The sequence below is a fragment of the Neoarius graeffei genome, chromosome 27 (genome assembly GCF_027579695.1).
Source record: "Neoarius graeffei isolate fNeoGra1 chromosome 27, fNeoGra1.pri, whole genome shotgun sequence".
Lineage (NCBI taxonomy): Eukaryota > Metazoa > Chordata > Actinopteri > Siluriformes > Ariidae > Neoarius > Neoarius graeffei.
Window position 1 is genome coordinate 26,235,489 of NC_083595.1, and position 14,267 is coordinate 26,249,755.

Below are 14,267 nucleotides of genomic sequence, written 5' to 3' on the forward strand. Positions count from 1 at the left end.
ACATATGAGCTGGGTCATTCCACATGTGTCAACATGCTGTGGAGGGCTGTGTTGATGGCATCTCTTGTCGACCTATTGGCTCTGTATGTAAACTGATGCTGAGCCAAACTGGGAGGGAGAGAGGTTTTGATGTGTTTTAGCACCAGCATTTCAAAGCACTTCATAACCGCGAGATAAGAGCCACAGGTCTGTAGTCAGAGAGGCTGCTGACAGATGGTTTCTTAGGGATGGGCACAATGGCAGGAGATTTGAAGCATTTGGGGACAGTACAGGAGGACAGCGAGAGGTTGAAGAGAGAAGTGACCTCAGTCAGCTGGTCCGCGCAGCCCTTCAGTACTCTTCCTGGGATACCGTCGGGACCGACAGCCTTCCTGGGGTTCACACCATGGAGCACTCTCCTGACCTCCTCCATACTCACTGTGAGTGCCAGGTTGCTTGTGGATGATAACAGTGTGGACCCAGTATCTGCCTCAGTCACCTCAAAATGAAGAAATGGTTGAGCTCCTCAGCGAGGTTCCTGCTGGTACTGGTGTTTGAATCTGTGGAGCCCTTAAAGTTTGTGAGGTGCTGGATTCCCTGCCGGATGCGCCGGGGGTCCCCCTCGCTGAAGTGTCCCTCAATTTTCCTCCTGTAGGCTGCTTTTACCTCTTTGATGCCTTTTTTTAGTTTGGATCTGGCAATGCTGTACACTTCCATCACGGGCGATTGCTCTAAGACAACGAGGGAGGCTCAGCCTCCTCTAAAAATGCCCTTATAACTTTAATGTGTGCGTGAGTTTTTCACCCTCATGACAGCGCGATGCAGCCCAGCCTCAGTGCACTTCAATGGCATTTGGGAGCTCTGCGCTTTTCAATCTCAAAATGCAAGACGGTTATTGGACAAATACTGCGAAACAGCCCGCCCACAGAGTCTCACAGACTCCCAGCCTCAGTGGACTTCAATGGCATTTGGGAGCGATGCGCTTTTCAATCTCAAAATGCAAGACGGTTATTGGACAAATACTGCGAAAATGCCCGCCTACGGACTCCCAGCCTCACATGGGAGGGACATGGCAGTTTCCGCGAGGAGACTGGTGATTGGTGAAAGCGGCCGGATATTTTCTTTGATTGACAGCTCGATTCAACTATAGACAGGCAGCGGTGAATCTCAGTTCAGTCCCATGCGGAATCGGAAGTGCTGTGGTGTATTGTAAGAGATCAGCTTACATTTCGATTTCATTCATTACATACGGTTTCTACCAGCTTTTTTAGTTTGTATATATTTTCATTGTAAATAAAGTGTAAATATGGTGTTGTCAAGTTTGCTATCTTAGTTCCAGAAATTTCGTTTATTTAAGTGACTGAACTTGAACTTCAGGGGCCTAGTCAGCTAGCAAGAAAGCTGCGCACGGATGCCAAGCATTAATGATTTAATTTTGGTGAAGCCATTTGCCAGTCTTCCTTTCGAGGAAAAAATTAAAATTAAAGAGCAGGGTAGACCAACGCCTCAAATTGACTTGGTGAAAAAGGTAGGGAATAATACTCGTTCCTTTCAGCTCTCCTGGTACGAGAAAGTGAATTGGCTAACAGCAAGTGACCCACATCAACAACAGTAAATAGGCTACTTTAGTAATATGTCATGGATGGACTAAAAATATAGAATCTATTTAAAATGTTTATGCTGAGTATATTATATTGGAATATATATTTTTCTGGATATGAATTAAACACAGCTACAATTTGGAAAACATTTTTAAACAAAAACACAGCCGAGAACATTTCACACTACAGGCCTGGATTAAAAGTGAAGGGTTATCAAAATTGTCAATAAAACATTTCTCAGTCAAAATAAGTAAAATATAGGGAAAGTGTCACTGAATGAAATGTGTGGCACCCAGCTCTACGTTTGGCTCCCCAAGGTCAGTGCTTGTGCCTATTCCAGAACACTCTGCTGTTACTGCTGAGGTTCCTGACAAAGAGCTGCTTTCAATAATGATCAATTTTTAAACAACATGCCACAATTTTAAAATATAAAATGTTAAAATATACCCCCCAACACCACCATCATGTATATTGGACAGTAGGCTAATGGGCCAAAAGAACCTATTATTTCACAGTTTGTGACCCTGCCAACAATCAGCCAGATCAGAGGCAAGAGTATGGGTAAAATTGATGTGTTTTTTCTTTTAAAATCTGGAAATGTCGTAACCGACCAGCCTCCCCTGTTTGAAAGACTACCAGCCGCCACTGACTTCCATGTTGCCAGACCTAAAGGCTGTGTCACGGTCCCTCAGCAGCTGCTTGACATCTCTGGTCATCCACGGTTTGTTGTTTTGATAACATCGTATCGGTTTCTCAACAGTGACATTTTCAATACAGGTATGAATGTAAAACAAAATCATGGATGTATAGTCCTCTAAATCCTGTTGTCCTGTTCAACCCATTATTATTATTATTATTATTTTCCCTGTGTAATTTACTTAGTTACTTTTAAAATCAACATCGACAGCTTAACACAACAGAGCAACCTGGCAGCAAAAATTTTCTCAAAATCTTCCACTTTTAATGAAGTAAACCTGGTGGCCATGTTTATTTACAAATTGTCACAGTCACTCGCTAGTGCGGAAATTTTATATCTCCGACGTGTGACGTTGTTTTGTCTTGACAACGTGCAATATTATAACAATATTGCACACTCTCCATTGGGGAGAGTGGCGTAATACATGGAGGATGAGCAATATGATAACAATATTGCATGCTGTCAATAAACCCATTAGAAGGGAATACATGTTTTTATTCCATGGAAAAAGTAGCCCATATGTATAATAATTTAAAATAACGCGCATGGAATACAATAAAATCTGTCGGTGTATGTTTTCTACAGCTATGTTACACCATTAAAGTATGTTTAAAAAAAATTTTACAGCATAGTGTGCAGTCTCCAGTGATGTCGTTGGTGGATGAATTTTTAAAAGCGAGAGTACTTGCTGTTCTCCAGCCATTTTTGTCTTTTTTGCTTATATTTCCCCATCTCAGCATTTCTGTGTACACTAGCTCATTCACGGGTACGTAGAACTAGCCTCTGATTATACAGGGTGTGTGAAATTTTTTCAAAACAAACCTAATTGGCTGTGATGACCTGGCGACTTGTCCAGGGTGTACCCCGCCTTTCGCCCATAGTCAGCTGGGATAGGCTCCAGCTTGCCTGCGACCCTGTAGAAGGATAAAGCGGCTAGAGATAATGAGATGAGATGAGACAAACCTAATTGGCTGTGATGACCTGGCGACTTGTCCAGGGTGTACCCCGCCTTTCGCCCATAGTCAGCTGGGATAGGCTCCAGCTTGCCTGCGACCCTGTAGAACAGGATAAAGCGGCTAGAGATAATGAGATGAGATGAGATGAGATGAGATGAGATGAGATGAGATGAGATGAGATGAGATGAGACAAACCTAATTGGATAGATGACATGAAAATAAGAGCCTAAAATTCTAAAATCTAAGACTATGTATATTTAAACTGACCAATGTGAAAAAATTACTTTCTTATACACAGAAAATTTTTGTGTTGTACTATTGTGTAATATAATAATGTATTGCACAGTTATCATATAGTTATTTTATCATACTGTTCCACGCTGTTGCCTTGTTTTATGTGCTGGTTAGTCAAATTGCTTCCCTGTACTGTACTCTGGGTGTGGTATCGCTGGTGTTTTGGCTACGTTTATGAGCGGTGTTAGGCTAAGGTGGCTTTGCAGTGTGGTGATCCTGATATGCTCAATGGATTTGTTTCAATAAACCACTATGCTTATCATTGGACTGCGTCTATCCATCTGTTTTTGGATCGTGACTATGGATCTGGTATTGGTTTTATGGCCCTGGCTTTTACCCATGTTTTACACCTACTCGCCGGAGGAATTAAAAAGCCTTAGTGCACAGCACCGCTTGGATTCTGCGGTATTTAATCTGTGCCACTCTATTGGAATCGTGTGCCGCCCTCGGTATATTCACCAGTTTCCGCACTCTCTGACTGCTCATTATGCTTCGGAGTCTTCCATACCCATCATATGGACTCAATCGGATTGCCAAGGTCAACAAGGACGCTCATGGAGTTAATCACGGTGTTCTTCGCTCACTTGGGAAACTGCAATGTTCTGCTGTCTCTGGATTGTCACCTGTGTTTCCTGCGAAGATTGGCCTTCTGAACTCCTGCTCCATCACCAACAAAGCGTCACTCATTAATGACCTAATTATCCAAAAGACCCTGGACATACTTCTGCTGGTGGAAACATGGCAACAGGCTGAGGACTATCTACATTTAAATATGTCTTCACCAGCTGGATACACATACAGTATATATCAAAGCCACGTCTCACAAGGAAGGGTGGAGGTCTAGCTGCAGTTTTCCGATGTGGTTTGAAACTTAAAGAGATTGTTTTTCATGATGTTACATCTTGTGAATATCTGGCTTTGAAAACCTCCACTCCCACACCGATGTTGCTGCTCTTAATCTATCAACCTCCCAAATCTTCACCATCTCTTTTTCTGTCTGAACTGAATGAACTGCTAACTGTAGCCTCATCTGTCTGTACTGCTATCATTCTTCTGGGTGACTTGAATATTCATGCTGACACTAGTTGCTCCCTTACTGATGAGCTCTTGACTGTCTTTGAATGTTTTGGTTTAACTCAGCATGTTGACTTTCCCACACATAATCATGGTCATACACTTGACTTGCTTTGCTCTACTGGTATAAAAATTGTATCTGTATCGGGTTCTGATGTAGGTTTTACTGACCACAAGTTGATTGAGTGTTGTCTCAGTGTGCCTTCTTCTAAACTTCCTCTGCATTCTACTCTCTTTCTATAATTTTTCTTCTATTGATGTGCATTCTTTCTCTGCCTCTCTCCTCTCTTTTTTTTGTAAATTTGCTGAGGTTTCCTCTCCTGATGATACAGTTTCTATTTACAATAATACTATATCTAACACACTTAACACTTTTGCTCCCCTTAAAACTAGACAGGTCTCCGCAAATCGCGCTTCTCCTTGGTTCACCTCTGAGCTTAGGGCCATGAAGGCCAAGGAAAAGTAGCTAGAGCGCTTTTATAAGAAAACTGGCCTATTCATCTTTCACTCTTCTCTGAACACATCGTGAAGTATAAGGATGCTCTTAATGCTGCCTGTTCCTCTTACTACTCTATCATCATTAAGAGTGGCAACTATAGACCCAAAACTCTCTTTAATACAATAAATAAATTTCTTCAGCCTCCTTCCTCAGCCACTCCCAGTTCCCTTGCTCAGCGTCAGGCTTTTTTGGATTTTTTCAAGGATAAAATTGACAGTATTTACCAACACTTTCATTCTGAAATTCATTCTTCTGTCTCGCAAGGAGCCCTTTCTCATAAAGCTGACTGCTGTCTCTCTGCTTTCTCTCCTGTTGATTCTTCTAAAGTATTGGAAATTATGACTAAGTCCTCCTCCTCCTCATGTCTGCTGGACCCTGCACCCACTGCACTTCTTAAATCCTGTGTATCTGCTATCTCCCCTTATATTGTTCATATGATTAATCAGTGTTTTGCTTTAGGCACTGTTCCCATCTCCCTCAAAATTGCTTCTGTTACACCAATACTAAAGAAACCTGGCCTAGATTCTCTTTCACTGTCCAATTACAGACCCATTTCAAATCTCCCTTTCCTAGTTAAAGTAATGGAGCGAGTTGTAGCCTCTCAGCTTCATACTTTCCTTGCTCATAATGATCTCTATGAACCCTTTCAGTCAGGCTTTCACAATCTGCATAGCACTGAATCTGCTCTCTTAAGAGTTGTTAATGACCTCCTGCTCTCAACTGATGCTGGTCATCTCAATGTCCTTGTTCTCTTGGACCTCACAGCTGCCTTTGACACTGTACATCATGAGATACTCATTTCCAAACTATCTTTTTTTGGTATTACTGGCTTAGCTTTAGCCTGGTTTTAGTCATATCTAGCAAACAGGCAACAATTCATAAATCATCCACTGTTACTGTTGCTCAAGGTGTGCCTCAGGGTTCTGTCCTTGGTCCCCTTCTTTTTATATGTTTCTCCTATAGGCCAGATTATTCGTAACCATGGCCTTAACTTTAATTGTTATGCTGATGACATTCAAATCTACATCACTATCACCCCTTCCATAGCCTCTGTCCAGCTGCTAAGGACTTGCATCACTGACCTTAAGCAATGGCTGCATAAGAACTGCCTTAAACTTAATGCTAGCAAAACGGAGGTTCTATTAGTTGGTACCAAAAGACAGGTTCTGAACTTCTCCAATTCCACTATTGATGTTGATGGTGTGTCTATTAGTCCTTCCCAAGTTATAAAAAACCTTGGAGTTCTCTTTGACTCCACCCTTATGTTTGAACCCCATTTTAAACTCATTACTAAGAATGCTTTCTTTCACCTCTGCAATATTGCACGGCTCTGCCCTCTTCTCTTGGAAACTGATGCCAAAATGTTGGTCAATGCGTTTATCTTTTCTCGTCTTGACTATTGCAATTCTCTCTTTTATGGTCTCCCTGCCACACTACTCAATCGCCTGCAGTACATCCAAAACTCAGCAGCTAGAGTACTCACACTCACCAAGCACACTGCTCACATTACTCCTGTTTTACAGCAACTGCATTGGTTGATACAAAATCATGCTTTTAACCTATAAAGCTCTTCATGGTTTCGCTCCTTCCTATCTCTGTGAGCTCATTCATTTGTACTGTCCCTCCCGCTCCCTCAGGTCTTCTGTCTATGGACTTCTGACTGTTCCACGTTTTAAACTGGCATCTATGGGTGACAGATCATTCAGTGTTGCTGCTCCTAAACTTTGGAACTCATTACCACAATCGCTTAGTGACTGTTCCACTCTCTCTTCCTTCAAAGCTAACTTGAAAACTTTCCTCTTTACCTCACACTACTCTTCCTAGTGTGGCCTTTTTTTGGTAACTCCTGTGTAAAGCGTCCTTGGGTTTGTGAAAGGCGCTATATAAATTGAACTTATTATTATTATTATTATTATTACCCATCATTGTTGTACCTCATCTCTGGTGAGTGGTCGAAAGCGGGCCTGATATCGACTCAGCTCCACGTTTAGCCGATGCACCGTCATCTTCAATCCATCATTCTCATCCACCAGCTCCTGTGCCTGCTGCCTCAAACTCAGCAATTCTGAGCTCTCACCTAAACATACATGGACAGAAAAAATAATAATCCTATTCATAGAAACACAGAGACATTATATTTAGTTACAGACACACAAAAAACAAATCTTTCCTGCAACCACATTAAACCATCAATATGCACTATTTATACAAACTAATTATCAGTGTTGTAGTCAAGTCACTGAACCTTGAGTCCGAGTCCAGTCTTGAGTCCCCAGTGTTCAAGTCCGAGTCAAGTCCAAGTCATTAAAAAAATTTCGAGTCGAGTCCGGGTCGGGTCCACTATTGATCCGAGTCGAGACCGAGTTGAGTCCGCAAACAAGACTCCAACTGCACCATTTGACGGTGGCTGTTTTAGTGCCATTAACATTAGTTTGTTCCTGAACATGATGTATGAACAGGTGAATGTGCATTCTCTTTGTCAGAGAGTGCGAAGTATTCTGTCAGAGATGGTTGGGAGACGGCTGTAAGTGCAGAAGGTGTGTTTATTTATACAAGTGAAGACAGGTAAACAATCTAGAATGGCAGGCAAAATTGTAAAACAGTGAAACAGGCAATAGGATGAGAGAGACGCAAACAGGCTATCGTAGACTAGGCAGAATCAAAGACGAGAAACAGGAAATCAGGGATCAGGAAACCAAACAAGAAAATAAGGCTCGGCAATGTGTCAGCAACGCAACTCAATACTTCACAAAGTAAGTGTGTTTTCACAGTTTTATATATGCGCGCTGATTGCGCCTTAATCCTGTAAAGGTGTGAGTTGTTTACGGCATGCACCCAAGAATCTATCTGATGCACACACTAAGGCATGCAGGTGTGACACTCTTGCATGAAATTAGTATAAAAATTAATGTAGATATAAATATCTTATGCCAAATTATTATGGCATGTTACAAAAAATAAAGAAAAAATCTGCGTCCTTGTCTCCAATTTACGAGTCCAAATGCAGTTAAAGCACAAGTCTGAGTCCAAGTCATCAGTGCTCAAGTCCAAGTCAAGTCACAAGTCCTTAAAATTAGGGCACAAGTCCTGGACTCGAGTGCTACAAGCCTGCTAATTATACAGATTGATAATTATACAGACTAATTCACTATCTCAGAATTCCAGTGGGTCAACATTTTACACACACCATTTTGACTGTCTATTTAAACAGTCTGGAAGATTCTAGAAATTAATGTAATTACTTTTAGAAGTTTCTGATTAGTCAACTCATAATTAATAGTTAATTGGGAGTGTACCTCCACATTGTGGACCTCAACAAGTTTGCTTCCTGCTTAGGAATTTCCAAACAATTAAAGGTACCATAAGCATCTGTACAAACAACTTTGTGCAAATATAGAAATCTTAGGACCACACAGACACTGCATCATTCAGCAAAAAGGCATATACCAACCCCCAGGGATGAACAAACCTTGGTCTGAAAGGTTTAAATGAAACTCAAGACAACAAAGGAACTGGTGAAGGAATTGGAGGCATCAGGTCCCAAAGTATGTACATTCACATTAAGAGAGTTCGAGACTACTATGGCATGAAAGGCTGCCGTTCATGGAAGAAGCCCCTTATCTAAGGGCAGGATAAAAATGCCAGACTAAAGTTTGCAGCTGATCACCAGCCTTTTGGTTCTCTGGTCAACTATGGAGGAAAGCATAAAGAACACCATCCAAACTTTTAAGCATGAGGGCAGCAGCATCATGTCATTGGAGTGTTTTGCTGGAAAAGGGATTAGTGCACTTCAGAAATACAACCCCAAATAAAAAATAAAATTAAATTAAAAAATAGGATGGTATGGAAAATGCAAATTAAAAAAAAGCAGTGACTTCTAATTTTACTTTGACTTGTATTTCATTGCAGACAGTATGAAACCGAGATATTTCATGTATGTATTGTCTGGTCAACTTCATTTCATTTGTTAATATACATCCATTCATTTCAGGCCCGCAACACATTCAAAAAAAAGTTGGGATGGGGGCAATTTAGGGCTCATAATGAGGTAAAAAAAATTAAATGATGTGATTTGAAACAGATGATGTCAACAGGTGATTGTAATCATGATTTGATACAAAATCACTATCCAGGAAAGGCCTAGTATTTTAGGAGCAAAGATAGGCAAAGGAGCTTCGGTTTGTCAACAAATACTGAAAAAAAATAACTGAAATGTGAAAAAGTCCCTCAAAGAAGGAAAGGAAGACATTTGGATATTTGGCCCTCTATGGTGGATAATATCATTAAATGGTTCAAGGCAAGGCAAGGCAAGTTTATTTATATCGCGCATTTCATACACAGTGGCAGGTCAATGTGCTTTACAGAGGTAAAGGCAAAACAGTAAACAACAGAAAATAAAATTACATAAAATAAAGGGGGAAGAAGAGAGAAAAATAAAATAATATAAGAATTAAACAATAGTAGAAATAAAATAATAAAATGAAGTAAAAGTTCAGTAAAAAACAGCAGAATGAAATGGAATAAAAGTTGAGTAAAGTTTAAAACATGCAAAGACTGTAAAAGTTAAGTAAAATTTAAAGCTTGGTCTTTAGTCTAGATTTGAAGCTGCCAACAGCAGGAGCATTTTTGATGTCCTCTGGGAGTTGGTTCCATAGCTGTACTGCATAGTAGCTAAAAGCTGCTTCACCACACTTTGTTTTAACAACAGGTTTTACCAGTAAATTTTGCTGCTGCGATCTGGTAGATCTGATTGGGTTAGGCCGCTGCAACATATCAGAGAGGAAATTGGGCCCTGTACCATTTAGAGATTTGTACACCAGCAGCAATGCTTTAAAGTCAGTTTTGTAGCTTACTGGAAGCCAGTGAAGGGACCTTAGAATTGGAGTAATGTGCTCTGTTCTTTTTGTTCATGTGAGAACCCTAGCCGCTGCATTTTGAATCACCTGAAGTCGTTTGATGGTCTTTTTTGGCAGGCCTGTGAAAAGGCCATTGCAGTAGTCAACCCTACTAGAGATGAAGGCATGTATAAGTTTTTCCAGATCATTTTTTGACATAAGTCCTCTTAATTTGGAAATGTTTTTTAGGTGATAAAATGCCGATTTAGTGATTACTTTCATGTGACTGTCAAAGTTTAGCTGGCTGTCAATGAAAACACCAAGATTTTTAACCATATCTTTTGTTTTAATCCCCTTTGTGTCAAGAATAGTGGTAATCCTGAGTCTTTCATCTTTTTCCCCAAATATAATTACTTCTGTTTTATCTGTGTTCAAGGAATTTCGGTGTGTAAAGGACAAGGGTGCAAGCCTACATTGAACACCCATGATCTAGGATGCCTCAGACAGCACTGCATCGAGAACCGTCATTCATCTAAAGCTGATATAACCACATGGGCTCAGGATTACTTTGGCAAACCATTGTCAAACACTACAATACAGAGTTACATCCACAAATGTCAGGTAAAACTTTACTGTGCAAAAAAGAAGCCCTATGTGAACTGTGTCGAGAAGCACCGTCAACTTCTCTGGGCTCGGCATCATCTGGGATGGACCATCACACAGTGGAAACATGTATTGTGGTCAAATCAATCAGTATTCCAGGTCTTTTTTGGAAGAAATGGATGCCATCTGCTCCAGACCAAAGACAAAAAGGACCAACCTGACTGTTACCAGCAACAAGTCCAAAAGCCAGGGTGTGCCATGGTATGGGGTTGTGTCAGTGCCCTTGGCAAAGGTAACTTACACTTCTGTGATGGCAGCATTAATGCAGAAAAGTACATTGAGATTTCAGAGCCAAATATGCTGCCTTCAAGACAACATCCTTTCCAGGGAAATTTCAACAAGACAGTGCAAAACCACATTCTGCACATTACAAAAGCATGGCTGTGGAAGAAGAGGGCTCCTGTCCCCTCTGTCCCCAGAATGTGTGGTGAATTTGAAATGAAAAATACGACGACAATGATGACCCCGTACTGTTGCACACCTTAAGACCTGTTTGCAGGAAGAATGGAACAAAATAACATCTGAAACACTTCATCATTTGGTGTCTTCAGTCCCTAAACATCTTTTAAGTGTTGTGAGAAGGAATGGCACCATTATAACATGGTAAATGCTTTACCCAACTTTTTTCAAGAATTAAAATTTAAATTAGTGTTTATCTGGAAAAAATAAAACAAAATTCATGAGGTAAAACATCAAATAAAGTTTTGTACTGTTTTGAGTACAATACAGGTCAAAGACTATTTACAAAATCATTGTTTTCAGGTTTAATTTCAATATACCGGCCCAACTTTTTCTGATTTTGGGCTGTAGATGCCATCACAAGGAAATAGGACTATCTCAAGATGCTGAAGCAAAACCTCAAGACATCAGCCAGAAAGTTAAAAGTTTGTCATAACTGGGTCTTTCAACAGGACAATGATCCTAAGCATACTTCCAAAGATCTGACAAAATGACTTAAAAACATATCAAAAAAGTGATAATATTTGAGTGTCAATGACAAAGACCTCAATTCCATAGAAAATTTGGGGACTGAACTGAAAAAGTGTGTCTGACAAGTACTGTTAATTTTGAGAAGAATTTTAAATTCAGGTTTAGTCTTTGTGCTCAATGAAAATTGTAATTACATTTTACTCTTTTTGTTTTGGTCAAGATTTAGCCATCCATCCATTATCCATAACTGCTTATCCTGTGCAGGGTCGTGGGCAAGCTGGAGCCTATCCCAGCTGACTACGGGCAAGAGGCAGGGTACGCCCTGGACAAGTCGCTAAATCATCGCAGGGCTGACACATGGAGACAAACAACAATTCACACTCACATTCACACCTACGGTCAATTTAGAGCCACCAATTAGCCTAACCTGCATGTCTTTGGACTGTGGGGGAAACAGGAGCACCCGGAGGAAACCCACACAGACACGGGGAGAACATACAAACTCCACACAGAAAGGGCCCCCCAACGGCCACTGGGCTCAAACCCAGAACATTCTTGCTGTTAGGCGACAGTGCTAACCACTACACCACTGTGCCACCTTAAGATTTAGCCAGTGGAACTCAATTTTAATTTTAGTTTAATTTTAGTCAATGTTTTAGGCATATATCTCATGACACTTTTTGTAAAATGTGCCATGTAGGTTTAAGATGGGCTATTATGGGAGGGGTATTGCCGGATGTTTATTTTTGTTGTCTTGTTGCTATCCAGAAGTTATACGAGTTTGCTAGTTATCGAATGAAGATGGCAGCGGGGGTGTGGTCGAGCATCGGCTGTGAATGGCAAGGAGGCAGGTTCAACCAACAGGTAACGTGATGAGGTGCACCTGTGTCAAATTACTGGCTGTCTATTAACCTGTATCTCTGTGTGTCTTTCAGATAGTCAGGAATGAGAGAGAGAGCTGTCGCGTGTGTTTGTTTTGTGAAAAGTCACTGAAAAGTGTGCACAATAAAATGAACTCACCTGTTCTGAAGCCTGCTTCCCGTTCCTCTGTTTCCCCAAAGTTAGAAAGTTGTTACAATGACATTTTGTACACCGTGATAGTGATGGCTACATTTTCATATGAAGATGTTACTTTGTTCAGACCAACACCATGTGTGTGTCCTGACTCATATACCTGTTAGCAGAACCATGTAGGGAGAGTCACGTCAACAAGTGTCCAAAATGCTTGATCACTGCATGATTCATGTAGACTTCAGAAAGTTCAGGAAGTTCTTAGTGGGCAATTTGAATAGACAGAATTGCATTTTTTGGAAATTAGTTGTCAATAAATACACTGAATATTTATATAGCATACCGACATGCATGTAGTTACATCAATATGTTTTTTAAAAACGTAAAATTCGGTACTGTTTGAGAATTAGAGTGAACAGCTAGCATTACCTGCTTTGTTGACATATTTTAAGCTAATGTTACTTGAACTATTGCTATTAAGTGTCTTATATTTACATTAGCATCACAGACCATTACATTATTATTATTATTATTATTACACATATTTATTAGCACCAATGAATACAGAATATAAACCTAAATGAAGACTTTAAGAGCTTCACCTTCCTGTGTACTGTAATAATATTTATGTGGATGTGAAAAGTAAAATATTGGGATCTAAATGGGATCTTTCAGACAACTTTAGATACCACATACTCTCCTGTCTTTCGGAGTAAAAGAAAATTTGTTTGAAAGAGAGAGAGAGAGAGAGAGAGAGAGAGAGAGAGAGAGAGCTTTTAAGTACACTAATTGTAAAAATAATAATAATAATAATAATAATAATTTTTTCCATCAAGTTTTGATCATAACTAATTATAAACAGGGAAAATTCTAACCTCAGGTCTTAAAAAGATTTTTTTTTTACAAATATATTCTTTATAGGGGGCGGCACGGTGGTGTAGTGGTTAGCGCTGTCGCTTCACAGCAAGAAGGTCCGGGTTCGAGCCCCGTGGCCGGCGAGGGCCTTTCTGTGTGGAGTTTGCATGTTCTCCCCGTGTCCGTGTGGGTTTCCTCCGGGTGCTCCGGTTTCCCCCACAGTCCAAAGACATGCAGGTTAGTTTAACTGGTGACTCTAAATTGATCGTAGGTGTGAATGTGAGTGTGAATGGTTGTCTGTGTCTATGTGTCAGCCCTGTGATGACCTGGCGACTTGTCCAGGGTGTACCCTGCCTTTCGCCCGTAGTCAGCTGGGATAGGCTCCAGCTTGCCTGTGACCCTGTAGAACAGGATAAAGCAGCTAGAGATAATGATATATATATATATATATATATATATATATATATATATATATATATATATACTGCCATTTAAAAGTGGTAGCTTTATTTTAATTAGTGTTTTTGTTTAAATTATATTTTAAGTACTCCAAAAATTATAATAATAATCCATCCATCTATCCATTATCTGTAGCCACTTATCCTGTTCTACAGGGTCGCAGGCAAGCTGGAACCTATCCTAGCTGACTATGGGTGAGAGGCGGGGTACACCCTGGACAAGTCGCCAGGTCATCGCAGGGCTGACACATAGACAAACAACTATTCACACTCACATTCACACCTACGGTCAATTTAGAGTCACCAATTAGCCTAACCTGCATGTCTTTGGACTGTGGGGGAAACCGGAGCACCCGGAGGAAACCCACACAGACACGGGGAGAACATGCAAACTCCACACAGAAAGGCCCTCGCC

At 40.6% G+C, this 14,267-nt stretch overlaps 1 protein-coding gene across 3 annotated transcripts in view; it reads right to left on the minus strand.

Moving 5' to 3' along the window:
- The window catches only part of cep89 (centrosomal protein 89), a 452,909-nt gene that overhangs the window by 355,142 nt on the left and 83,500 nt on the right, over positions 1 to 14,267 (minus strand). For all 3 annotated transcript variants that reach the window (XR_009651712.1, XM_060911315.1, XM_060911314.1), the window contains one exon: positions 7,035 to 7,177. Coding sequence is in view for 2 of the 3 variants with exons in the window: in XM_060911315.1 (XP_060767298.1) it covers positions 7,035 to 7,177 (143 nt within the window). In the remaining variant the exon portion in view is untranslated. The remainder of the gene's footprint in view (positions 1 to 7,034; positions 7,178 to 14,267) is intronic.